This window comes from Bubalus kerabau, chromosome 19 (assembly GCF_029407905.1).
Source record: "Bubalus kerabau isolate K-KA32 ecotype Philippines breed swamp buffalo chromosome 19, PCC_UOA_SB_1v2, whole genome shotgun sequence".
Classification (NCBI taxonomy): Eukaryota; Metazoa; Chordata; class Mammalia; order Artiodactyla; family Bovidae; genus Bubalus; species Bubalus kerabau.
Window position 1 is genome coordinate 37,367,217 of NC_073642.1, and position 27,743 is coordinate 37,394,959.

Genomic DNA, 27,743 nt, shown 5'->3' on the forward strand with positions numbered 1-27,743 from the left:
GACTGAGCGACTTCACTTTCACTTTTCACTTTCATGCATTGGAGAAGGAAATGGCAACCCACTCCAGTGTTCTTGCCTGGAGAATCCCAGGGACAGAGGAGCCTGGTGGGCTGCCGTCTATGGGGTCGCACAGAGTCGGACACGACTGAAGTGACTTAGCAGCAGCAGCAGCAGCAGGGATACACTGTCATAGAGCTAGTAGCCTACAGTGTTAAGACAAAATTTGCAATTGGAATAAGCATGAGAAGTACAGAATGCTTCCCCAAGCACAAAAAAGGGTTATCATAACTAGATTTAGATAGTCAGAAAAGATTTCCTAAATCATGAAATATATAAGTTGAAACCTTAATGATAGATAGGAATGGTGAGAGGATGTGTGTGTCTGTGTGCGCACACGCACACATGCATGTGTGTATATATTCAAGAAGGTTTAATATAGAAAGACAACCAAATATCTCTAGAAAGAAAACTAAATATCTCTAGAAAGAGAACAGGCCAAATTACATAAATCAGATAATTTATATAAAGATTTTTAATAAGGTTTAAATAATCAGATTTGTTTTGAAATACATGAAACATATCTATGATGAAATGCACACAAATAAAATTTCAAAACAGTTTTGAGCTGTACATAAGGACTTAAGAATGATCTGAATAAAGGTAATAACTCAGGGGAAACTATAGGGGCAAGGACAGAATTACTACTACATTTATGGAATGATTAAAAAAGAGAGAAAAATCAACAAAATGCTTGAGAAAATACAGTTACACAGACAATAAGAGAGAATCTTATGATGTCAAGAATGTCAAAGGAAGGAAAGTACCAAGAGAAAAGAGTGGTTATCAACATGGAATGCTACAGTAAAGTAAAAAGGAGGTGATGACTATATGACTGAAAAGTTAGTTCAGTGAGTTAAGGAACTAAGAGGATTCCAATCAACTTTAAAGGAGCTAGATAACTTCAAGAGTAGCAAAATGCTGAAAAAATAGAAAATAAAGTGTACAGATTATCCTCTGAAGAAATGAGATGGTTATGGAAAGTAGAGAGAGGCAGAAACCATAAGGTTATTATCATTATCAAAGAAAGGATTCAGTCTTTTGTAATTTAAGATAAATAAGAAAGATATATATTTCTAAAGCAAGGAGAAACTACTGAAAAAATCAAAAGATTGGAAAAAAAGATGATAAAACAAGAGTCTTAAAAAGGAAAAAAGAAACAAGATAAATGATAGCCTCAAAAGAGGAAGAGGAAATTCCCTCTCTAGAGATCTAGGCAATGGCTCAGAGGGTAAAGCGTCTGTCTGCAATGCAGGAGACCCGGGTTTGATTCCTGGGTCAGGAAGATCCCCCCTGGAGAAGGAAATGGCAACCCACTCCAGTTCTATTGCCTGGAAAACCCATGGACGGAGGAGCCTGGTAGGCTACAGTCCATGGGGTCACAAAGAGTTGGACACGACTGAGCAACTTCACCTTTCACTTTCAAAGTTGAAATTACAGAATAATCTGAAGTATGAAAGAAGTTGATAGAGGTCCTTGAATAAGATCTAAGTAAACTAGGAAGCACAATCACTTAAGAAAGTATGAAGGTATTGAGTGAGTTTCTAGGTTGACAATGACCAAAAAAAAAAAGTTAAAAAAGTAGGCACAGGATAAAAAACTAAATAGAGATAAACAAAAGGATAATAACAATAAGAGCTGGTTCAATTTGGAAATATATGTTAAACTGAGTAGCAAAATTAGCTGGCCCAATTTTAGTCTTTTATCTAGGGATATTCAGCAAGCCCAGAGCAAAAGTATTAATACATAAAGTGGATGATAATAAAAGCAAGAGATCTGAACTATATCAGATCTTACATTTATATTTTAAATACTGACAGTTCGAGAAAACAAAGATAACACAGTTTTAAAGTCTTTCAAAAACAGAAATTGCTATCATAAAATCGGAAAAAGTACAACTCTAAAGATATGATTAATGTATAACAGAACAGACTGTCATTTATTCTTAATTTAAAATCATTTAATTCTATTTGTTTCAGCATGTATCCTTCTCTTTAACAGGGTCTCAATGTAAACAATGGTACAGCGAACAGCTTTGGTTTCCAGCTTTGAACAGAGCCACATAAATTAGTAAATTAGTAGTCATTTAAACTAAAACCAAAAAATATTTTGAGAAAATAGTTACTTTAATAACTTCAAATTTTAAAACTACTCCAAACATAATGGCTTTTTATATTTAAAAATCTTAACTATATTGTCAAATCTGTTCTAGGTAAATTAATAATTCTCTAAAAGCTGTATACATCCACTATCATGTAGGAGTTTTGGTCACTGATATAGGTGTGAATATGTAGTAACAGGAGATTTAGAAACTCCTTTAAACATGTTGTATATAATACAATTTTAAGATAAAAATCCAATTTACTTGACAGACTAAATGGCCCTACACAACCAAGCTTTCACCTAAATCTCCAAATTTATACCTTATCATTAAGAAGAGCTTTGACCTTAAATATATTTGTATCCTCTGTACACAGTAAAATGCCAAGTATATAATCCGTCTTTAATAAATACTTGCTAATTACATACATGGGTAACTATGTATTTGCAAAACTGGAGATCCTTACCTTACTTAACACTAAACTTAAAGAAAAACATGAAAAATTACTCATCAAGAAACATGTTAAAATTCCAATTTGTGTTTCTTACTTATATATAACTTTTATTAAATATGACCATAGTCTAAATATGTTTTAACTGCTTATGTAGATAAATCTTAAAGCTATAAGAATGAAGATTAAAAGCATAATTTGAGCATGCTGAAATCAAACCCATAATAACATTTTCAAAATAAAACTTCAATACAAGAGGCTTTAAAAATACGCCAGATATGGGAAAAATACCTTCATTCAAAGGAATTTTTTTTGTCATAATATTATATGGTAAAAAGACTATGGGCTCTGGAGTCAGATAAACCTGTATAAAATCTGTCCATCAGCCATGTGTAAACAGTACAATACAGATTCTTCCAAAATAATATGTATGAATGATATGGAAACCCAAATCTCACATAAATGAGCACTAATAAAAAGGGATGATTTAATATTAAGCAGATCAGAGTAAAATATTTTAAGTCACAAACTTTAAGCCATAATCTTGAACCAGAAAATTAAATTTAAATGTTAAACTTTAAAATGAAACCAAATATAAATCCACATATTCTTATCCCCGTAATCCAGGAAACCACAACTACCACAATTTTCCCTTTTTACACCACAGTGACTAAACAAACTTCCTCTACTGTATCATTTATATATTGAGATATATAGAGCTTTATTTTGTCTTATTCTCATAGATTATTTCCAGAGATGGTCTGTCAGTAAGACATACTAATAAAATGCGTGACTAGAAAGGAAGTCAAATTGTTATTATGTAATTATTTGATTAAAAACATTATATTAGCTCTATAAAAACTCAATTATTTTATTGTTAAATAATACAATTTCCATTAATAACTGAGTATAGAATAAAAGGAAAATAGTAAAAATTAACTCCGTCTAGTCAAGGCTATGGCTTTTCTAGTGGTCATGTATGGATGTGAGAGTTGGACTATAAAGAAAACTGAGCGCCAAAGAAATGATGCTTTTGAACTGTGGTGTTGGAGAAGACTCTTGAGAGTCCCCTGGACTGCAAGGAGATCCAACCAGTCCATCCTAAGGGAAATTGGTCCTGGGTGTTCATTGGAAGGACTGATGTTAAAGCTGAAACTCCAGTATTTTGGCCACCTGATGCAAAGAGTGGACTCATTTGAAAAGACCCTGATGCTGGGAAAGATTGAAGGCAGGAGGAGAAGGGAGCAACAGAGGATGAGATGGTTAGATGGCATCACCAGCTCGATGGACATGAGTTTGGGTAAACTCCGGGAGTTGGTGATGGGCAGGGAGGCCTGGTGTGCTGCGGTTCATGCGGTTGCAGAGTCGGATATGACTGAGCAACTGAACTGAACTGAATTGATTTAGAGAAATGAAATTCACTAACTAGAGTAAGTTTTCATGGACTATAAAATTGAGAAGATTCATAGTTGATAAGTATAAAAGCATCTCAAAATATTTTATAGGAAAGTATTTACCACTTGGATAATTTTGAGGTATGCAATTTCTTTAATGCATAGTCCTTGAAAAAGATGAAGTCTTGATTTAACAAAATTTTCCAAATTGGTCAGTGTATATATATTTATCATTTATGTGTACATACCACCTAACATGATTTACATTTTAAGCTAATTGTGTCCTCAAGGATAAATGGATTTCATTTTGGTATAACCCAATGAACCAGTATTATTTAAAATTTTATTAACCTTACTGCTTTATATTTATTCTTTAAAAATCAATTCTTGCAGGTACAAAAATATTTATCCTACTCTAATGAATACACTGATATTCCTTAGGGTACAGACTGCTTGCTACAAGAATTCCCTATAACATAAAATTAAACATGAATCTAGCTTTCCCAGTGCTTTACCTTTTGAAATTATAACTTGGGGGCTCAACCTGGTCAGTACAGTAACTAGGACAGAGTACTTTCTGCCATTTTCCAGAAAGAGTTTTAACATACTGAATTCATAGCCAACCACCTTTAGTTAATTCTTTTCTTGACTAAGCAGAGCAAAATGAACGGATGCAACATTTACTTTTGCTTTCAATATTTGTTTTCAGCTTTCATTTAAGGTGCATATCTTATACACAGTCAGAATCATGACAAATTAGAAGTAAAATCTGACTGAAAAGAGAGAAGGTAAGGATGCCTTCAAGATTTCTGGCCTTACAAAACTGGAAGGATGAAGCTGTAATTAAAATGAAGACTGTGTGAGAAGTAGATTTTGAGACCAGAAACATCAGAATATATAAAATCATATCTAATTCTAACATACTTATTAGACATACATGTGATATGAAGTGGGAAGGTGCATCATTAGTCTAGAGTCCAGATGAAAGGTCCAGATTGGATATAAATATTTGGTAGTCATCAAAGAACATATGGTTATTTGAAATCATGACACTGACTAAGATCACCAAGGGAGTAACAATGTAAAGAAAAAAGGAAAGAGTGGTCCCGAGGACTGAGTTCAGAGAAATGAGAAGACACCAACAAAGGAAACTCAAGGCTGCAATCGCTAGGTAGATGTAAAATGGATGAACAAAGAAGTTTTTCAAAGCCGCAGTGATCACTATGTCAAATGCTACATACAGATTGTATATAAAGATAAGAACTGAGAATTGACCACTAAATTATCATCATTAAAGTCACCAGTAACCCTGACAACAACAGTTTTCCTGGAAGGATGGGGTCAAAATCCTAATTAAAATAGTTTTTAAAGAAAAATGGGAGGAGAGAAACTGGAGACAGCACAACTATGGACAGGTAGTTTGAAGCATTTTACTGTTAATGGCCTGGTAACCGGAACAGGCAGTGTGATTAAGAGAATATGCCCTTTTTTTAACACTGGAGAAATAATAGTATGTTTGTAGGTTGAGAAAAAAGAATAGACTAGGAGAGGGGAACTGATAACCCAAGAAAGAAGAAAGAATCTCTAAAAAATGTCTTGAGTACCCCAGAAGGCATGGAATCTAGAATAAAAGTAAAGGATTGGCCTTTCCTAGGGGCAGGGACAGTTTATCAGAATAAAAGAAAATATAGACCATATAGGTACTGAAGTAGTTAGGTTGCTAGATCTAATGGTGGAAGCTTGTGAAATTTTGTTTAGTTACTTTTTTCATCAGTGAAATAGGAGGGTAAAACCATCAATCTAGTATGACAGGATATTCTGTAACTGATACTTAAATTCATCATATATTGTGGGGCCTCTTGCCTTAGTTACCAAAAAAAACGTTACACGAAAGAAGGAAGTTGGGGTTATTTCCAGCATTCACAGCCTATTTCAAATTGCTCTATTTCTCAAAACCATACCCTAATATAAACAGAGATAACCCTTAGTGATCTCTACCCTAGGCAAATACACATTCCTCTTTTGTAAACTGTCAATTTTCAATATTACTCTCATTTCAATTTGACGACTTCATTATCATTGTACACATTCTAAGTATCCTAAATAAACATACGGCTCTAAAGGTTTGGCCCATAATATTCAATAATTCTGGAATTAAAATTACCTTTTGCAAAAAGTTTCTCATTTTTTACTATAGCATTTAGTATTTTTATATATTCAAAGGTGTAACATTCTAAATACAAAACTGAATTTACTCAATACCATAACAAATATTCACTAATATTTTATATTTTCTATAAAGCAATCCCCAAATCAATATGATTTATTTATTGTCCTCAAAGGAGCATTCACACAAAACAAAATCATATATATTGTTGTTTTTGTTTTCATAGTATTAGATAAACTTAAAATATTTAATATGTATATAATATTTAAGATGTAAGGATACTGAATACAGCATTAAGCTTATACACTAGTTATAATAAAATATAGGCAAATAATAAAAAAGAATTTTACCATAATGCCAATGAAGAATTTTTGTGATGACTCACAGAAAATATGAATACTTGTTAAGAAATGTAAAGCAATAAATTGTGACCCCTAAAAGACACTCTTCTTAACACTACATCAGTAAATTTTCTTAGATCTTTCATGGAAGTTGCATGAACTAAAATTCTTAAGGTCTTCACAGAAGCAATTGAAAATTTAACCTAAAAAACAAGCCTTATGAATCATCATGTATCTCATTAAATATCTAGTTTTATCCTTCTATACACTATGACTTTTTTTCTGACTAATAGGAAAAGAATTTTCAGAAATCTTAGTATCCTAAAAAAGATCATGAAAGCAAGTATTAAATATCCTACATACCACCTGATTTATTCCTATTGAAGCTCTGATCAATATTTTTAATGTACAATGAAGAAAGAGGGACTAACCAATTACGTTAACTTTTAAGAGTCTTAATACAAATAAGCCCACATGCTGCAGATGAGATTTAATCTAATTAAATATTATAAAATCATGCCCCTAGTTTTTATCCCAACTATATGGGTGAAAAACAAACAAAGCTCTGCATATATTCAGGGGTATGACAGAACATATTTTTAGGCTATGCAAGTAAAACTATCCACATAGGTGAGACTGGAAGGCCACCGTAGAAACTTCATAAATCCATTAACCAAAAGAAGCAATTTGTTGAAAACTTATTTCAAATTATAACAACAAATATCATTTGTAATTATCTACTAAAAATATGAACCTATATAAAAAGGCATTTGTAAAATCTGAAAGAATACATACCAATTTATATTAATTATCCTAAAAGATGAGGAGAGGCTAACTAGCTTTCTTTGTATTACCTGCATTTTTATAACAATTAGTTATTAAGAGAAAAAAATAATTTTGAAAAAATCCTTAGAGCAAGCTTTCCTTTTTACTACCCTATTAATATAATTTGCTTTACATTAGAGTCTCTGCTTTAAACATAGTATTATTAAATGTAACAAATATGAGAAGAAGGAGATGAAAAAAGATAAGTCATAAAATGCTTATTATATGTCAGGTATTATGTAAAATGGTTTTATATTTTTCCCTTTGTGATATCTACAGTAATATCTTATATCTATACAAGAGGAACTAATCACACACAGATGAGAAAATCAGAGGTCCAAGAAGATTAAAAGATTTGACCAAAATCATACTAGTTAAGTGGCAGAGCTTGGATTCAAATTCTGCTCTGTCTGACATCGCATGTTGTCTAGGAGTCTTGTATTCCATCTTATATCCCCAGAAAACACTAAAAAGTACTGATATGGCTTGACAATTCCTTAGTAAACTCTACTCTATAATATCAAAGCATATTATCTTCATAAAAACTTTGATTATAGTAAGCACTATCATAGGGATTTGACTAGACCTTACTAACCATAAGACTACAGTTTAACAAATCTCTAGAGCAGTGGTTATATATGATCTAAAATCCGAAAGGCAAATCTTACAATGCTGAACAGAACAACCGAATGATTTCATGTAAATAACTTCATAGACAAAGCAAAAATTCAAACTCTTTTAATGTCTAACATCAATATAAAGATGGGAAACATACAGACGACATCAAGGGTTCTATGTTTACAGAGGTCTGGTCAGAACAGAAAACGTGTTTTATGTCTCTATTTTGCTTAATTATTACAGTTGTGCTTTCAATTGTAAAACTGAAATCTGAAGGATTTCCAGATGAAGAAGGGGAATTACCAATCCATAAAAAATATCTATTTCTCAGTGCTGGGTCAAATGTGGCAATTTGGTAAACCTTACCTAAATTTTGAATACTATGTTTTTGAACTCAAATTAATAAGCAGTCTGATGCAGAGTGTTATAGAATAACAGTAAACAAATAGGTTCATCATTTTTAACTTTCTATATGACAAATCATTTTAACCTTCACTATCTTATTTTCCTCAACTATAAAACAGATATAAAAAATTACTGGCTACACTGATATTTAAGTATAGTGATGTAACATCTAATTATGTCATGATTAGTAAACTACTTTTATGTACTACTTACTTATAATAAGTTTTAGTTATACAGTTTTAGACTTTTAAAAACAGGACTATGACTTTTCCCAGTAATGGTCACAGAGCTAGTTTAAATACGTACATAAAAGAATTCACTTTACAATATTGTATATTGTATTTTGTATATTGTATATTGTATATACAATAGTGTATATTGTATATTGTAAAGTTAAAAAAAAAAAAAAAGAATTCAGAGCCTGGCTCTTTAAAAGATACTGAAATCACTAAATGTTATTTGAAACAATTCCTAAACATAAAATATCTTCAAAATTTTCCTCAAACAGAATTGTATTTGTTCTGCATATTTTTAGTCAAAAAATGTACACAGTCCTTAATTATTTATTTATCCCTTTCATTTACCTAAATTATCTCCCTCACATTATAGAGTTTCTACTTATTTTCAATGCAGTCTGCTGAAGCATTTGAAAGGTTTTCAGAAATTTTTTGATAAAAGCAGTATTTTTAAAAATTCAAAAATAATTGTTCAAGAAACCTGAAATATGATTTTACAGTTGAGTATTTTATCATAAAAGAGCAATGTGTATTGAAGTTCTCTTTAAATGGTTTTATAAATGATATACAGACATAGAAGCTCCATGCTTTTTCTATTAATATCTATACATTTCCTAAAAATAAAAATACCATTTTCAGTTCTTAATTATTTATTTTACTAAATCAGTTTTGGCTATATCAAATATATTAGCATTATTATTCCTTAACAAAAATACAATATATGTAACTACTATTCACATTCATAGTCATCTGTCAAACTGTATGCTGCTTACTTGCAGATCTCATTAATTTTCACAAACTCCAGAGAATAAGTTAGCTACTAAGAGAGATCCCAAGTAGATCATTTTAATGGCGAAAAGATTTTTTGCAAAGGCTGAAAACAAGAATTTACAAAATAAAGGGTCTGTCAGCATTCTAAGCCCACCAGCGAAAGACTGTAAAATAAAAGTAGCAGTCTTCCACTGTAAAATTACTAATCTTAGTAATACAGTACATTAAACATGCCATTTGAGATATATGCCAACGTAAACTGCCACATATGGCATATCTAGCTTATTATCACAGTTTGTGTTTTCACATCTAGAGTCATTCTAGTTTTTAAACAAGATGTCAAATATACCAGTGTAGCTAAAAATATGATAAAGCTTTCAAAGGAACATACCTTTCTTTAAACAGAATAGGTACATACTTCAGAAGAAAGAATGTCAAACATTACTGTAATGAAACATGGCTGGAAATTTTCTTTGAAAATATACATGTAAATGTAAAATAGAGGATCATCTTAAAGGCAGAATTCATGAGATATTAAATTTAATGTCACAATTCACATACCCAAAGTTTCTTCACAAACTTTCTCAGAGAGAATTGCATTGATTCTGCAATGTATACAGTCATCTTACCTACATTATCTATCCCTTAAAGAACAAGTTATGTTACCATATCATGATATGTATATCAATTTGAAGGCAATGAGACACTGCTTATGCTTTCTTTTTATACTGAAATCAATCTTGAGTTACACAACTGGTATTATTGAATTATGAACAGCACTTAAATAAAGATTACACAGTGAATATTTTTGTTTCAAATTCCCATCTGGTGCTTAATGTCACTTCAGCTGTTCAATTTTTTAATGTTTCTCTACACAACTAGCCAATAATTCCACAAATAAGTATAAATGCTAGAGAAATTTTAATCCCATTTTCCAAATGTAAAACAGTGCCATATTTTTCACAATCACTTTTTAAACTCATCTGGAGTTGATAGATAATCAATTAAGACTGATTCTTATATGAAATAAACATTTATCAATGATGGAGAATCCTGCTGAATCTCAATAATCAATTGAAATTCCAAACAAAATAATTACACAACAGAGAATCAACTAACAATGAGTAAGGAGCTTCAATTTTTTCACTGACATAACACACACCAATGTCTATCACATACCAAAACTTCAGTGTTTGAACACTACCAAAAAATTAAAATTCGCACATTAAAAATGCATACGTTGTACAAATCACTAATTTTCATCAAATTAAAAATAAATGTTCATATACCAAGAGAGCTAGAAACTAGGCCTACATATTCATATAATTTAAGGAAGGTGAAAATTTTTATCAGCTATATGATTCTAAATAGCTATTAATCAAAGGCAAACTAGTAAAAAAAAAACCACTTGAGTCACTAACTTTAAATGCACCTGTGTAGCCAACAGGTTACATAAATGTGAATGAATGTGAAAAACCAATTTCTATCTCCAGAGCTATCCTGAATACAGCAAAACATTCCTCACTGACATTTTTCATTCACTGGGTCACACACCTTTTTCTTCTACCCTCAGAGCACATAGTTGCTTAACAAAAGATAGCTTCTGTATTTCCTAAATTTCTTTTCTGTATCACTAGTTGCCTCACCCTTCCCTTACTCCTTTTAGTCTTCTCTTTAATTCTACGTATAAAGCTGAGGAAGCCTCTCTAGTCTACTACCCTGCTTTCAGATAACTAAGGCAATCCTTCCGCCACCATGCAAATATCACTATTCACATTTATAGAAATATTATATTTTAATTATACTACTGTCATTCATTTTAAAAACGTAATAGATGTATTTTTTCTTTCAAATATTTCTTGCTAATGAATGTCCCCAAAATGAATATTCTTCAATCACACTTTTCTCTTTTATATTTGTAATACATTTTTTATCTGTACAATTAATGACAGTATCTCCCTACTCCCACTCTTTCCCCACAGCAATATCTACTTTTTATCCCAGTAATATCAAATAACTTTTGGATCCCTGAATATATGAGGGGTATTTTTCATAATTTCGTCACTATGTATACAGTCTCTGCTTCAAGTGACCTTCCACCCCTGTCTACCAGGCAAATTAAAATTCAACCTTCAAAACTTTGTCAGCTCCTATTTGAAGTCTTTTTTGAAGTATACCCTCTTCTCTCAAGATCTTGCCACTGACAGAGGCAGTTTCCACTTCCAGACATAATTCTATCATTATACAATTATCAATTTTCATTATAACCAGATATTTATCTTTATTGTTTCTTATCGCCCCCCTGCTTGAGAGTAAGATCTTCGGAGAATTGTGTATTTAGTCCCAACCCCAGAGGGAACACATAAATGTCCACCAGAAAGTTAAAATTTGGCCATAGTGGCAGACAATGCAGGGGAAGCAGTCAAATAAAGAAACACTTAAGAGTTATTTTAATCCATTACTCTTCGTGAATTTTTTTAAAATAAACTGAATTTATAAATACGTGGGAAGATCCCCTGGAGGAAGGCATGGCAACCCACTCCAGTATTCTTGCCTGGAGAATCCCATGCACAGAGGAGCCTGGTAGGTTCTAGTCCACAGGGTTGTGAAGAGTCATACACAACTGAAGCAACTTAGCACACACACATGCAATGGGCTAAGCATGAAACGAAATATATTTATCTATTAAATCTTAGAAGTTTCACTGGTTTACTGTAGTAAAAATGAAACAATCTATTATTATGAGATGAACACTAATACTTCATACCTCTCTAAATTCTGTTTAAGAAAGCATTTAAAAGACTTTGAAGAAAACCATATTTAATAACTTTCCTAAAATTTTAATTTCAAATAAAGTATACAAGTTAGTCAAACTCAAAACATATAAATTCCAATCTACTACAACAGTTGGTATGCTTTTCTCATGAGTAAAAATTTTAGTCCAGCTTCTAAAAGCTGTAATATATTTATACCTTTACTTCTCCACTACAGGGGGGGAAAGAGATATTAAAATATATTAAAAACAAAAATTTACTAATCTTACTTTTTATAATGTAATCTTAATTTAGCGGTTAGTAATCTTTGATTTTCAAGGTATCTTAAGAAAAGTGATCAGTAGATTATTCCTTACTACATAGGCAGCCATGTGGCAAAGTATGATGTAATATAACTCTGACATCTTGTACACAGGTACTTTTTATTATTTTATTAATAAATAAATGTTAGTTAAGCTCGTGTTTCTTAAGACAGTATTTTAAAATTAATCTTCATATGAGAGATGGCTTTGAAGTACTGTAATATTGGCTTTCACTTTTCTTTACAGAAGACAACATGCTAAATAGAAAATGAAATTCTACTCTTCTTTCTTGAGACCTAGTCCATATTTATCTTAACATGTCTATAGCCATTTCTTAACTGATTGATTTTTAAACTCATTTCTTATCCAACATCAGATTTTTCTCACATACAAACTCATTACTTATCCAAAATCAGATTTTTCTCACACAGATACTCACCCCTAAGAAACTAGAAATACAATAAACAACTGAAAATGAACTGCCTTCTACATCCATTGTATTGATACTATCCCATTAAACTAGAAATATAATGAAAAACTGAAGGTTGCTTCTACATCCACAACACTCACAGATGAAGCCGCAGACTGGTTACTCATTCAATCACACATTCATTTATATTTCAAATGCCACAGATGTTTAAAGCACTGAGTTACATGCTGAACATATAGCAAGCATGTAGGATGACAAATTTTTTCATATCAATGAAGCTTAATGCTGCTGCTGCTGCTGCTACATCGTTTTAGTCGTGTCTGACTCTGTGCGACCCCATAGACGGGCCCACCAGGCTTCCCGTCCCTGGGATTCTCCAGGCAAGAACACTGGAGTGGGTTGCCATTTCCTTCTCCAATGCATGAAAGTGAAAAGTGAAAGTGAAGTCGCTCAGTCATGTCCGACTCTAGCGACCCCATGGACTGCAGCCTACCAGGCTCCTCCGTCCATGGGATTTTCCAGGCAAGAGTACTGGAGTGGGGTGCCATTGCCTTCTCCAAGCTTAATGCTGGTAGTCTACTAAAGTAAGTAAAGACTATGACAAAATTTTTTGTTTTAATTTAAATCCATGAAGGAAAAATACCTTCAAAATCACATTAAGTAACTTCTATGATTATGTTAGAAAGTAGTGCTTAAGCCTATAATGAAATGCAAAGAGCATCAGAATTCTAATTAACCAAGAAGTGGACCAATTTAATGAAATGGGTACACACAAAAAAATAATAATTATGTTTTAAAATTAATAACTACTTTATTATGTATCTTACTTTCACTTAGATTACCTTAAAATTAGCCTCATGTTTATTTCTTAATCGTAATACTCTGTCCTTTTAAAACCAACTGTTATGACTACCTAGCCAAATATGCAATATTGAAGGACATTTTGTAAGTCAAAAATATGGAAAATATATACATATCCTTGAAAGCAAAATCTGACTTAAAAAGTCTATATTTTTTTTAGCAAAGCCAATACTCAGTTTAACCAAAAGTGAAGAAATTAAAAAGTTGAGCTGAGGAACAAAGGAAAGGGGAAAATAAGAAGAAAAGAAGGAAAAGAAAGGACTTTGCAAATGAAGGAAAGTAACAAAAGTTGTAGAAATCAAATCACCCCGAATACTGTCACTTTCAAGCAATACAATTTTGAAAATACAGAAAATGACCAGTTTATATTCCAGGCAATATAATCTATCAGATCATTTGTTTTTTAATATATGGTAAAGAGGACCTGTCTTTGGCCTTAGAGTATACCAAATCAAAATCAACAACAATTACTGTAAAATAACTACTGTGCTTTCAACTTAGTATAAAAAAGTGGGAGTGGGGAGTGTATTTATTTTAAAACTAGGTGAGAGAAATGATGACATATCCTCAGAGAGTCATATTCAAAAAGAGGAGGGAAAAAAACGGGGGAAAGCAAAATGAGAATAAACTACCTACTAAAACTGTACCACAAATTCAAAATCGCATTTAAAAGTTGAGGACAATTATTGGCCTATATCACTCTTTGTATCTTGGTTTTCTCAACTGTTAAATGAAGATTCTGGAAAAGATCACACTTAAGTGCCATTTCTTTCATCTAGTTTCACAATTCTATAATTTTTCCAATTCCTTTAAATGAAAAAATAAAAAGCCTCTTGGATACTCCTAAGCCCCTTCAATACTCACTAAGTCACTGCCAGAAGATGCCATATAATATTAAAAAAAAAAAAAAAAAAGTAAACAAAACCTAAGGAGACAGTAACAATTAAGAACAACATTTTAGGATGATGCAAAACATACCCATAGTCCTTTACAAAGAAAAGATGCTTTGTAATAATTTTAATTCATAATAACCAAAGGACATCTGGACTCCTAGGAAGTATCTATAAATACATACAATAATTAATAAGAGAAAAACTTCTGGACAGATTTCATAGTGAAGAATGAAACTAGACTTTTTTAAAAAGTACTTTCCTGGCTTAAAAAATTAACTAGTCTTAGAAAAATAAAAACACAGGATTTATACAAAGAATAAAACTATGTGTGTAAGTGAACAGTCTCCAAGTATAGGCTCAATTGTGCCCAACACTTACTCCTTCAAAAACAGGTATTTCAAAAATGAACATAACCAAAATTGAAAAGCTGCAGTTGTTCAAAAACATTTAGCAACATAAAAATATATACCAAATTCTCTACTATTCTGTGTTAATAAAGTGCACTACCCCATTCCTTCTATTCTATCTTTCTAATTACTAAACACTGCCCTATCTAAGTAAATTATTAACAATTTAAATGAAGGTAACTTTCTTCAACAATGATTTCCAAAAATTCAATCAACACAGTATTATTTATTATATCTTAGAAGAAACGCAGGATTTGAAGTCTTATTTAATTAATAAGTTCATTATGTGAAAATTTATCCTACAAATGAACTATGGGCCCTTCAATGCATAACTGTTTTCAAAAATCGTTAAAAAAGAAAAGTTACTCTTCAAAGTTTCAAAAAGTATGCCAAGCATCACAAAAGTAAGAAACACTACAGTCTGAAACTTAAACATTACTGAGTTCAGAATAAAGTTAACTGGATATTGAAAATATACTGAACATCAGTAAGACATAAAACAGGACTTGAAATAAGAAAAATATTAATTTTAAAAGTATCAATTATTAAATGAGTATAAGAATAATTTAAAAAATTTTTATTTTCCACACCAAATAATCTTACCTGAATCATTTTGCTGTTAAAAAACTCAAGATACTGATTTCATTTTTCATCTGGTCCTGTCAACGATGCTATGACAGGCCCTGCAGGAAGCAGCAAAAGATGAATGATGGAGTGTAGATATTATGTGTTTTCATGATCAAGTATGTCATGGAAAAGGATATCCATATCATGGTTTGAAACTTAGCAATGTTGAAAATATCTCAAAAAGTTTGTTTGTGTACATAATATTCTTTTTTTCTACTTTGTAGTCTTAAAACGTTTATTCTTATTAAATATCAAAACATCTTACATGTGAAATTTTAAAGAATTATTGATGAGAATTAATAAAATAACATTCCACAATATAAAAAATAAAAAATCTTGATTAAAAAGTAAAATATGTTTAAAAGTGGAAGAATGATACTCTCCAATTCTATAGACTATTATTTTAATCGTATTTCCCACAATTACTATAATTACTAATAAATTACCAATTATTCATAACCAAATTAAGATAAAATTTTAAAGTTCTTTTTTCTTACAGACAGTAACTTCAAAATCAAATAGTTACCGGCCACTCTTGTAAAAATTCCTTCAAGAAAAGTAAAGGGGTTCCAAAAATCTGCAAACTCCAAAACTTAATTACTCTTGAGTAATTGACAAGTTAAGAGCCAATGGATACCAAAAAATTTAACTTAGTGAGACTAACAAAAAGTCAAAATAATGAAACTGCTTCACAAAGAATCCAAATGACATTTCAAAATTCTGAATTATTTTAAAATGGTATAGCACTTTGCCAGATTTAAGAACTGTTTTCTGTGCAAAGGCCAACTGATAAACAGGACTGTGATGAAATATCTAACTAATGCAAATACTATTAGAACATACAGGAAACTTTTGTATGTGTCATAGAAGCATACTGTCAATATTTCAAATAGATCAAGAAATTGAAAACAAAAGAAATGAATGACAGACTTTTAAAAAGTTTTTATTATAATCAACTTTTAATTTACTTATAATAAATTGTGGTCAAAAACCATTTCAACAGCACTCCTATGTTAAGCTAAAGCATCCTAAAAACATTTTTAACATACTATTCCTGTCTTGTTTATTGGAGCACATCAAAACACTCAGCAAAGTCTGTTTGTCAAAGTCCCTAACATGCTAAAAAGATACTACTTAATTTTAAATAGGTTCTTCCTCTTATAAAATAAACAAATGTTAATTTAGGATAATAATTTTAAAAGAACTCCAATGTACTTCCACTTACTTCCATTCACTTATGATTTGAAAATACACCTGTGGAACAAGTAACTTTAAATAAATTTTAACTTAAGGTTATTTGATTTTTATTTCTACACCTAAAGTCCCCCTCTCCTTTTTATGTAGATTCTATCAGATTCATGGAAATCATTTTAGCTGCAAATATATCCATATAAAAAATGGACAAGTTGATAACATATCTTTAAAGAACAGGATGAAGAAATTTCACCAACCCAAGCATCAAAAGCACTGCTTCATTTCTTGCATGTTACGGTTTATACCATGCCACTTCAGTCTCTGAGGGTCAGGTTAATTAAGCTCCACAGCAGCTGCAGTGCAATGTGAGACACACACTGCAGCAGTTCCCACCAGTCCAGTCCAATTACCTGTAGTATTCCAGCACTGGACAAGTGACAACCAACCTCTTCTCTCTAGTCACTTGCTCCCACTGGTCTACTGATAAATGTTAGAACAAACTAACCTCTTTTTGGAAAAGACTGCAAAGCTGAATGCACCTGCTGCAGGCTGCAATGATGAGTCCCAGAGAGATGTTTGTCAGTCAGATCTCTGCAGATGTTGTTTAACTTTATGCTAGAGCTGCATCCAAAGATGGAAATGAGATGGCAATCAAGCACAAGTCTCCCACCCTCATCCCCCCAATTTTATTCTGAAAAGCTGCACTTGCTCATAAAAGTTATCCTTTAAAATACAGCTCCACTAAACTGGAAATAACTGAGACTAAACTCTGTGGCAAAAACATATATGTACAACAAATGGTGCTGGGAAAACTGGACAGCTACATGTAAAAGAATGAAATTAGAACACTTCCTAACACCATACGCAAAGATAAACTCAAAATGAATTAAAGACCTAAATGTAAGACCAGAAACTATAAAACTCTTAGAGGCAGAACACTCAATGACATAAACCAAAGCAAGATCCTCTATGACCCACCTCCTAGAGTAAGGGAAATAAAAACAAAAGTTTAAACAAGTGGGACCTGATTAAACTTAAATATATACATATATATATATGTGTGTATATATATATATAGTACGGAATTTTAGTTAACAAGTGGCATAACTGTGTTCAGCAAATGTTACTTATAATATTTAAGAGGAAAATTAATTCTTTTAAGCCAGAGCAAAACAAAAGAACAGAACTATAAAAAGACATGTTTCTAACTGGTGGTTTATAGTTTGGTTTTTAGTGATACCACACACTCCTTAGAATTCCCAAGACACAGATCGTTTTTCCTCATTGTATATTACATGAAACATCTTCAATACACAAATATTGAACTATTTTACCAATTGTGTTCATTATTTTTAGACTATTTTGAAATCCTTGGGGGTGATATTTGCAAGGCAATTTTGCTAGATGTACTGTATCACTTTACAATGTCAAAAATTTTAAATGAACTATTTTTCCAAAATCTAGAAGGCTTCAAATAGCAAAATTCAAAGTGACATTGTGCTATAATAATTCATGAAAACAATGACTCTATAAATTAATGATGTTCCATAACCTAATAAATCGATAATAGTCTTCTATAATAACATCAGGGTGAAATTTTAAAAAGAATCAAATTAAATGAACAGCTAACATTTTTAATGCTGATTCAATCTTTCTAAAAAATTTCATACCACAAAACATTTGCATTCATGAGTTAAGTATAAAAATTATATCTTTCAGAAACTACAATTTTAATACAGATGTGCTATGCCACTAACATTCCTTTGTATGTTGTTTTCCTATTACTTAAAATGAGAAATAACATCTTAAAAATACAACAAATTTTCAGACAGATATTAACGTATAAGTGAAAGCTTATGGTTCCTCCTACAACTGAGGATATAGAGGTAAAATATAAAAAATCCACAACAATAAGTAGTATGACAAATACAAATACCACAACTTTAAAGAAAAAAACGTTATGTGTTAGCAACTCTTTGACAATACTAAAACCAAAACAGCACAATGTAATTGACAGCTATCATTATTAAATTCAACAATACTGCAAATTATACTTTATTTTCTTCTTATATTTACCTGCTAATTTTGCCTTAAAACATATGCCAATAAATTTCTAAGATGCTTTGCATCTTAGATCAAAGAAAAGAGTACAGACTGCAACTTTCAGAGGCTATAACAAAAGTATTCATTCACCTTGTACTACTAATACGATAATACTCTTCCTTCAACAATGTAAACAAAATAAGTGATCTATTTTAAACTCCACAAACTCCTCTTATTTCTAAAAGAATGATCATTCTTACACAATCCCAGTCCTAAAGGTTAAATTGGCCAGTGAATGTTCCCCCTGTCAAAATTAAGGCAATGTGGGGTTATTTCCTTCACTAAAAGAAAATTTCACTTACATTCTGCTTTTTCTTGATTTTTAAAGATTTTACATATAAATGGTTTGTGATGTTTTAAATAAGCACCACCCAAGTTGGACTGAGATAAAATTACGATGCAATAAAATCTAGGGATAATGAGTTCAAGTTTTAAAGGACCAAAAAAGTAAGTAATTTATATTAAAGGTGATCCAGTTTTATAACCACATTTATGAAAACAGTTTAAAACACACACACAAACACACACAAATATATGCTAAGATGATAAGAGAATTCCTGTTTGATATAATGAATATCTCGGGTCATAAAATAGAATAAGTAAACTATGAAGTATTGTAAAATCTTGAAAATGTTTATTTTACATACCCTATATTATTCCCAAAGAATAATGTATTTAATAAACTTTTCCAATTATCTGCCTGAATCATTCATTAAATAATTTTAGCTGATAAAATCAATCTACTTATTAACAAAATCTAAACAATCACATCTTCAGATGTCAAATAAAGGAATAAAATAATACCATCCTATGACCATCCTGAAAATGCATACAGTAATTTATTTCCCAAAATGAGAAAGCTGTTTTTTATTCAAAGGTAGTAACTTTGAGTAACCTAATTATAAAAAGGATATATAAATAAGTCAAATTAGGTTGCTTTAAACAAGTAAGAATAAAAGATATATTCACAAATCACAGGTTATAAGTTAGTATTTTGTAAGATTTAGATTTTTAGAAATAGATAAATGAATTGCACAGCACTGCAAAAAGTCAAATGAATCTTTTTTCCGATTACAGTAACTGATAAATGTACTTTACAACTCTTATCATACAATTCCCCCAAATATTTAATATATGTGCATGCTAAAATACACAATGCAATATACGGTTCTATAAATTCCAAATTCATACCAATTAAAGTACAAAAATGTTTTCTTCATCTCAACTATAAATATAAAAAAATCAAAATCAAAAAACAAGGTTGCTTAAGATATTTTAAAGATATAACCAGAGGGCGAAAGAAAGTAAAACAAATATGATAAATATAAGATTGTACTGGCTATAGTAAAAACAATGCACATATCATTTGAGTTGAAATTTAATAAAACATCACCAAAGTGTGTCTGTACCCAGCAATATACACCCTGAAGAAAGTTATTCTCAAATGCACCAGTATTCCGACTAAACCTTCCAAAAACAATTACGTTGTTTTAAAACTTAGGTAATTTGAGAAAATTCATTAAGTTACACAACTGAAGCATACTTTTCCCCAAATACTCTGTCTTACAAATAAGAAACAGAAAAATGCTCCATGAAATAAACATTAGGCACATTCATTCTAATGGAATGTAGAGTCATACGTACATATATGAAACACACAAAAAAGGGCATCTCATAAATCATAGTTTTATAATTTAGTTCATTTGAGAAGAGTAAGCTAAGTATCCACGAAGTATATCTGAGTAACAGAAGTTGAAAGTAGCTCAGAGGCTGCTATGTTGAAGAATACTAGGACTTTATATAATTCCACAGGCTTATGGTCAAGTATGAACAGAAAGACTACTAAAATTAAAGTCTATCAGAAAAAGAGAGATGTATCTATCTGTGCAGGTAATAACCTAGTTAAAACCATATTTAAATACAAAGTGCTCAGAATTATGAAAACTTCTTATAAATTACAGGGTTTTATTTTATCCTTAAAATTGTTCCCATAGTTTGTGATTGGTTTCCACCTGTTACAGGCAGAATATAAGCCTTCTTTTATCCAGACATTTCAACTCACATTTGATCAGGTTACGTCACTACACACACAGAATTTTCTTTAACACATTCCAGTTTTCCATTTTTTCCAATGGATATTCTTGCTCTATATAAATAACATGCCTCAGAACTATAAATGATATAAGCAGTTTCAATGTAATAAGAAAAAATGCACAACTATGTGGACTAAAAACAAAAGATCTAATTCCAGTTGTACCCTTCCCAACCCACTAAAAATAAACTATATTCAAATGAAAAGGCATTTAATTTACTATTTGGAATATCCTTGATAAACACCAATTTTCTGTAACATCTCTGCACATCTGATACCACCTCATGTATAATGCAAAAAAAGCTATTTCATTTTCATCTATTGACAGTGAATTTAATTTACTATTGCAGCTCTTTTCCTAGAACTATAACGTTATTAATTCCACAATCAAGCTCTTTTGAATGCTTTTATTTGTACCAAGGATTTTTCACAATTCCACATTGATTTTTTCCATCATAACATACCTTTTAAACATAAGAATGTGAATATGTTAGCAAACTTTCCTAATGCATAAGGAAAGTTTCAGAGACAAGGAAAGCCATCTACAAAACTACACTCACAGAAAATAAAACTTTTGAGGGACATCATATCTAAGAGACTACACCTTAGTTTAGCAAGTGTAATGTTTACCAAATATAGTACATTTAATTTAAATAACTAAAGGATAGTTCCAACCAATCTAAAACCTTCTTATACAGTATAATGGTCCATTTTCTACAACCAAGCGATTGGCCTCCAAATGTTTTGCTTACATTCATGCCAGATGTCTTTGCTGTACTAAAGAACTCTTACTGAATTAGATCACTGAAAGCAAATCAGCTTTTATTTCCCACCAAGAAAAAAAAAATAAGCAGCACTGGTCCCCTCAGCACTGAACAAATATTTTTATGGTCATAAAGATGAAATAATCAAAAAACATGGCAGAAACTGCATGAAGGTAAACACAAATAATGTTTTATCTAGGAGATAACTATTCAATTACGGAGATTTTCCAATTAAACTTAAAATCCATATATTAAGTAGAAAATGACTTTTAAAAAGATAAATACTCAGAACTCTGTAACAGTTGAAATTTTAAAAAACACACTGAAAAGTACAAAAAAAAATTATACCACCTAGGAAACTTGCCATATTCCACTAGGTTACAGTACCTACAGTACCACACAAACTGTTAACATATTTTGATCAAACACAGCTTTTAAATAACACAAATTTTGAAGCATGGTTCTACTTCTCACATAATAATATATTTCCTTGTCACAATTAAATAAAAACACAATATTTTAAAAATCTGAAGAGGAAGCACTTGTCCTCTTTACTCCAGGGCCAACAAACAAAGCAATGAAGCAGAAAGAGGTACATAATGGATTTAGAAAGTAAATGGTCCATTCTTTTAAGAAGCCTTTCTATCCCCTCTTCTGAATTCACTCTAGACTAATTGTCATTACAATTATGTCTGAAAACTCCAGAAGAACCCTATTTCCTGATGCCAGCTGTCCAGGTTTCTATCTTTAAATTTTAGTTTCTTTTTTTTTTTTCCTAATCAGAAAGAAGTAGTTAGAAATAGCCAGGAAGATTCATCTCGAAATTGGTCTACATCAGAGACAGAATATCGATTATAGAAACCAAAGGTAATCAAGAATGAAAATATTTCTAAAATTATTCCACAAATACTCTAATACATCAAATATCTAAATAAAGTCTACACTAGTAAGAATTCTTTCAATACAGCACACAACACAGGTAGATCTTTTTCTTTCCTTTCCTTGGGGATTTATCAAACAATCTCTTCATCATTGCACCTACCTGGGTAAAAATCTTTGGACTTAGACAGCTTGATGGTGGCTCCAGTTTCTTTTTGCAATTGAACAATTGTCTGTCCTCCCTTTCCAATTATAGATCCAGCAGCATAACTAGGTATGAGAACCTTTAGAAAATATTGGCCGTCTTCTGAAAAATGCAAAGAAATACACTCCGTTAAAACAATAATTTTAAACTTTGTACCCTCCCTCCACCCTCAAGAGAGAAAACAGCGATTAAACCCCTGGGCATATAGCTGCAGGAAATATGGGGTTAAATTGTTTTTATAAAGAAAAAAAAATAAGCCAATTACACTGAAAAATAAATAAGTACGAAATGTTTCCCATTCTGTAGAATTTATACTTTTTCTAACTTGGAATTAAAATCTAAACATGTTCTATTATTTTGCAACACTGTAGAAACTGATGACTAAATTCCAGTTGTTATTCCAAACATGGAAGTCGTCCAATTCTATCTGTGGTTACTATGGTAAAACAAAACGAACTGACCCTTCAACAAAACTTCAGAGATTTATACCATGACAAACCTTCACTTAACATATTGCAAAATAAATAAATAAAAGGACGGTAAATAGTGATGAGCTATATATATTTGACAGGAGCAAACACACAAGCACTACAATTAGCCATTGCCTGTATCCTACTTAAAGTATGCAAAACAACCATTCTCCTACCAAATAATCCACCCAAACTGTAGGGTGTATTCCAAGCCTTCAATAAGTGCCAGGAAATAACTCAAAGTGATGTGGACTGGTAAATCTAACTAATCCTGGAGTATTTCTTTAGCACTCCTGAGTCTACTATGATCTCGTTTAAGCTCATTAATTAAAGGACCTTAAGAAGAATTTTGCCAATACTAAAAAGCTTAGGAGTCATTTACATCAAATACACTTAAAAGTGACCAGATAATGTTCCTTCTCCAAATGAATCACAATCATTAAAACGGAGGGGGTGGATGAACCAAAAAAGACTGAAATGAAATGTTTTAGAAAATAAAGCCAACTCCCTAAACTTTAATTTCCGTCAAACTGGTGGTGTCTTAAATAGGAAACACCCCGGTAAATCCAGCTTCCTTATGTGAACATGAACGTTCCAAATTTTTCGGGTGTGCCATTCGCAAGACCCCCATCCGGCTCTAAAGTACATGCTGTAGATAAATTCACCTCTGCCTCGATGCATTGGGTGCATTGTTAAGATGACTCCAGTGCCAATGAAGAAGCGGTACCGGTCCCGTTATAACTCATCTTCCCGGGAAGCGCAGGATGTTAACTAACAAGTCACAGTACGAGACACCCCCACCCTCGTATGCACACCCCTGAAGACAAATCAAAGAGATTTTTGCACCGACAGTATAAGTGCGGTAAGAGCATGCACTCTTCAAGATTTTGCATACTACTTGTGGCCCAAACCAAGGGGATGAAGAGAGCAAAACTCTCCTGTGCCCCAGTCATTCGCTCTCCGCTACCCAAGTGCCATTTATTTATTTATTTTATCCGACTGTTAAATGCAGCGCGCATCTTCGGGCGGCCATCACCTCGCTCGGGGTCATCCTCTTCCTCCTTAACGGACCCCCTTGCCCAGGTCTAGGATATTTAAACGGTCAGCCTTTCGACCGATTAAAGGGAAAGATAGGTCTATTCCGAAAAAACCGGTCGCCATTTTGATGAATGATAAAACACAGAAATGGAAATGTATCGGGACCGGCGAGGTGCGGGGCAGGTGCAGGGGAGGGGGCGCGAGGCAGGGCGCGGGAGCCGCCGGGTTCGGGCTGGAGGTGTCCGGGCCGCGGGAGGGAGGGAGGGCGGCGGGAGGCAGGGAAGCAGGGGCGGGCGGCGGGGGATGGGGCCAGCGGGGAGGTGGAAGCGATACCCACCGCCCGTATTGGTCCTCTTGGTGCTGCCGGCTTCAGGGGGGGCTTCCAGCGGCCTTTTCCGCGAGTCCGGCGGGTCCAGGTCTATGGGAACCCCAGTGTGGGTCCCGTTCTGCTGGATGGGAGCTGCCGCCATCATGTTTGCAGTTCCTGCCGCTTCTACGGGGAGAAGGTTCTCCCTTTTGTTTTGGCTTTTTCTTTTTTTTTTTTTTTTTTTTGCTTTTTTCTTTTTTTTTGCTTTTGGGGTTTCTTAAGGTTGTTTTGTTTTTGTTTTTGTTTTTTTTAATCGGATCAATAGAAATCTCTTTAAGAAAAAAAAAGCAATGTTGCTGGTTTGTTCTCACTGGGGAGGGGGCAGGGCTGAAGAGCAGCTGCAGTGCAGTGTCAGAAAGGAGACAGGGGAATGGAGGGGGTGTGAGAGACGGAGGGAGAAAGAAGGAGAAGAAAGGAGAGAGGGGGAGAGAGTGGAGAAAGGAGAGGGGCGAGTGAATGAGCGGGAGGAGGGGAGCGGGGAGGACGGGCTGAGGGAGTGGGAGAGCGAGAGGGCTGGCGGGGCGCGGGGAGAAGCCGAGGAGGAGGGGAGAGCGAGGGAAAGAGTGAATGAGCAGGAGGAGGGGAAGGAGGTGGATGAGGAGAGAGGAGCGAGCGGCGGAGGAGGGCAAGAGCCGGGAAGGAGCGCGGCGGTCCCGGCGCCGCGCTAGCGCTGCGCTCGCTCCCGCTGCTGGTGCTGCCGCCGCCGCCGCTGCCGGAGCGGTTCTGCCGTTGCCTGGGCTGCTCGGCGCTGCTGCTGCTGCTGCTGCTGCTGCTGCCGCCCGGTCTCGCTCATTATTTCTCCCGCTTGTGGGGGGGGGGGGGGGAGGGGGGAGGCTGGCGGGGAGGGAGGGGGATGGCTGAGAGGGGAGGGTAGTGAGGGGTTGAGTTCGCAGACTCCCACACACTTCGCGCTCCGGTCCCTGCCTCTCAGCAGCGCCGCCGCCGCCGCCTCCCTACGCCGAAGCCTCAGCCTGTGGGGGCGGGGTGGGGGGGGGCGCCTGAGGGGGAAAGAGTGTGCGTGTCTGCGCGGGAGTGAGAGCGCGCGCCGGCTGAGAGCGTGCGCGGGGGCGCGCGCCGGCGGCGGGGGCGGGGCCGGGGGCCGGGGCGCTCCTGTGGGAAGGGAGGGGTGAAAGGTCGCGGGTCCCCGGCAACACGGCTCAGGCAAACGTAAGCCGCTTGTCGCAGAAACCGAGGGGGTCCAAGAAACGCGCTAGGCTGGAAGGCGGGAAGCAGACGTTACTGACAGCCGTGCCAGCCAGTAGTATGGAAACCTGAGAAAGGCTCTTCAGGCCCCTTCCCAATCAGGAAACTTGGGTATGAGAGGGAGTGAAGGGGTGGGGTGGGATCTCGGTCCAGCCGGGACTGGAGAGGCGACAATTTTGGCTAGACTGAGAAGGGCATTCGAGTGACCGTTCATAACGGGTCGGACAGCGTTAAGGCTGAGGGAGGAACCTTAGCCGTATGCTTCCAGGACTTCTAGCTAGGTACATCCGTTTTTCAGAGTTAGGTGAAAGACAGTAGTTAGCCTCTTACTTAAGGGTGGTTCTACGGAGTGATTTCATCAAGAGTATTACTCGCACTGTGTGACTTCGTTAGGGAACTCGAAGTGTCTCACTCGCTGCCTTAAATCCTTTCGGAAACAAGCCAGGATACAAATAAATAAAGCTAGGTAGGAGTATCCCCTTCATGAGGCGCCGAGAGGCGGACTAAACACAGGCAACAGCTGGGTGTGTATCCAAAACTAATTCTGAACGAAAAAGGAATATACGAGTATAATTCAGCGCAATGTGCACAGCTTATGATTACACAGATCTCGGATATATAACGAACTTAAAGCTCAACCAGAACACTACAGACAAGAAAATATATATTTGGAGTAGACGCTAAATGTCGGAAAAGATTCCGTTTACAGATGAGTAAACTGACCCAGTAAAGTATTTTGCTCAAGGTCATCCATCAAATTAGTAATTAAATCAGTGTACTAGGAAGCAGTGATAGTGGAAAAGCATGGGCTTTGGAGTTCAGAAATCTTGGTTTCAAGTTCTTGGCGGGCATATTCTAAAAGTGTATCCTCAGACAGTCCCTTAACATGTTGCTGTATGTATTAAGTGCTTTTACCATGTGCCAAGCAACCAACTTCACATGTGCTCTTTACATGCGGTGTATCATGTAATTATTACTGTCTCCCTTTAATGAGGCAGTTTGGGTTTAAGAGATATTAATAATTTTACCTAAGTTACAGTGGTGTAAACACAGTAGTAATAATTCAAACTAAAGTCGTCTTGATTCCAGAGTCTGTCCACTTGAATACTGCAGTACACTGGAGCCTCGGGTTCCCTCCCGCAAAATAATGGGTCTTTACCTCCTGGAATTCTTGAGTCAAATGAGATAATATTCGTGGCAATGCATTGTAAGATGTAAGAACATATGAACATATTCACTAGATTTCTAGAACAAAGATGCTCCTTTCCTATAGGTTTCGAGAACAGCACTTGAACGTGAAAACGGCTTTAGTATCAAGCTAGCTCAGAAAGAACTTAACTCTGATTGACCAAGAATACTTGCATAGATGAGGCAATAACGGAATAGAATAAAATTTGATTTCTGGTTGATAGAGAAGGGAATGGAAAGAATACTAACCCTACTTTTAGCATCCTTTATTGGAAGGAGTAACTAGGAGGCGTTGGGATTTCTGGTACTTTTAAGTAATAAAAGACGACACTGCTGAATGAGGAAGAGAATAACGTTTAGTTCAAGAATAAAAGTTCATCTGGAATATGAAAAATATGTTTGCCTTAAGTCAGGGAAGAAGATGCGCTGAGAGCTGAAAGGGAAAGCAGGTAAGTTAGTACATACTGGTAAAGCTCTGTGAACCAAAGTCCAGAATTTTGATCTGATGCATGATGTTATAGGAAACCACAATATAGTCTTCATGACCGAAAATAAAGAGTATTTACACAGAGAACTGGAT

The 27,743-nt window shown here is 34.1% G+C and overlaps 1 protein-coding gene across 2 annotated transcripts in view; it reads right to left on the reverse strand.

Moving 5' to 3' along the window:
• Positions 1–24,938, reverse strand: part of NOVA1 (NOVA alternative splicing regulator 1) — a 172,906-nt gene extending 147,968 nt beyond the window's left edge. Inside the window, exons 1-2 of one of the 2 annotated variants that reach the window (XM_055556423.1) lie at positions 24,743–24,938; positions 22,856–22,999 (exon numbers count right to left, since the gene is read on the reverse strand). In XM_055556423.1, coding sequence (XP_055412398.1) covers positions 22,856–22,999; positions 24,743–24,878 — 280 coding nt within the window. In that variant the 5' untranslated portion in view covers positions 24,879–24,938. Of the gene's footprint in view, positions 1–22,855; positions 23,000–24,032; positions 24,226–24,742 lie in introns of those variants that run through there. The other variant, XM_055556424.1, reaches the window with a different exon arrangement.
• Between the last annotated feature and the right edge of the window lie 2,805 nt (positions 24,939–27,743).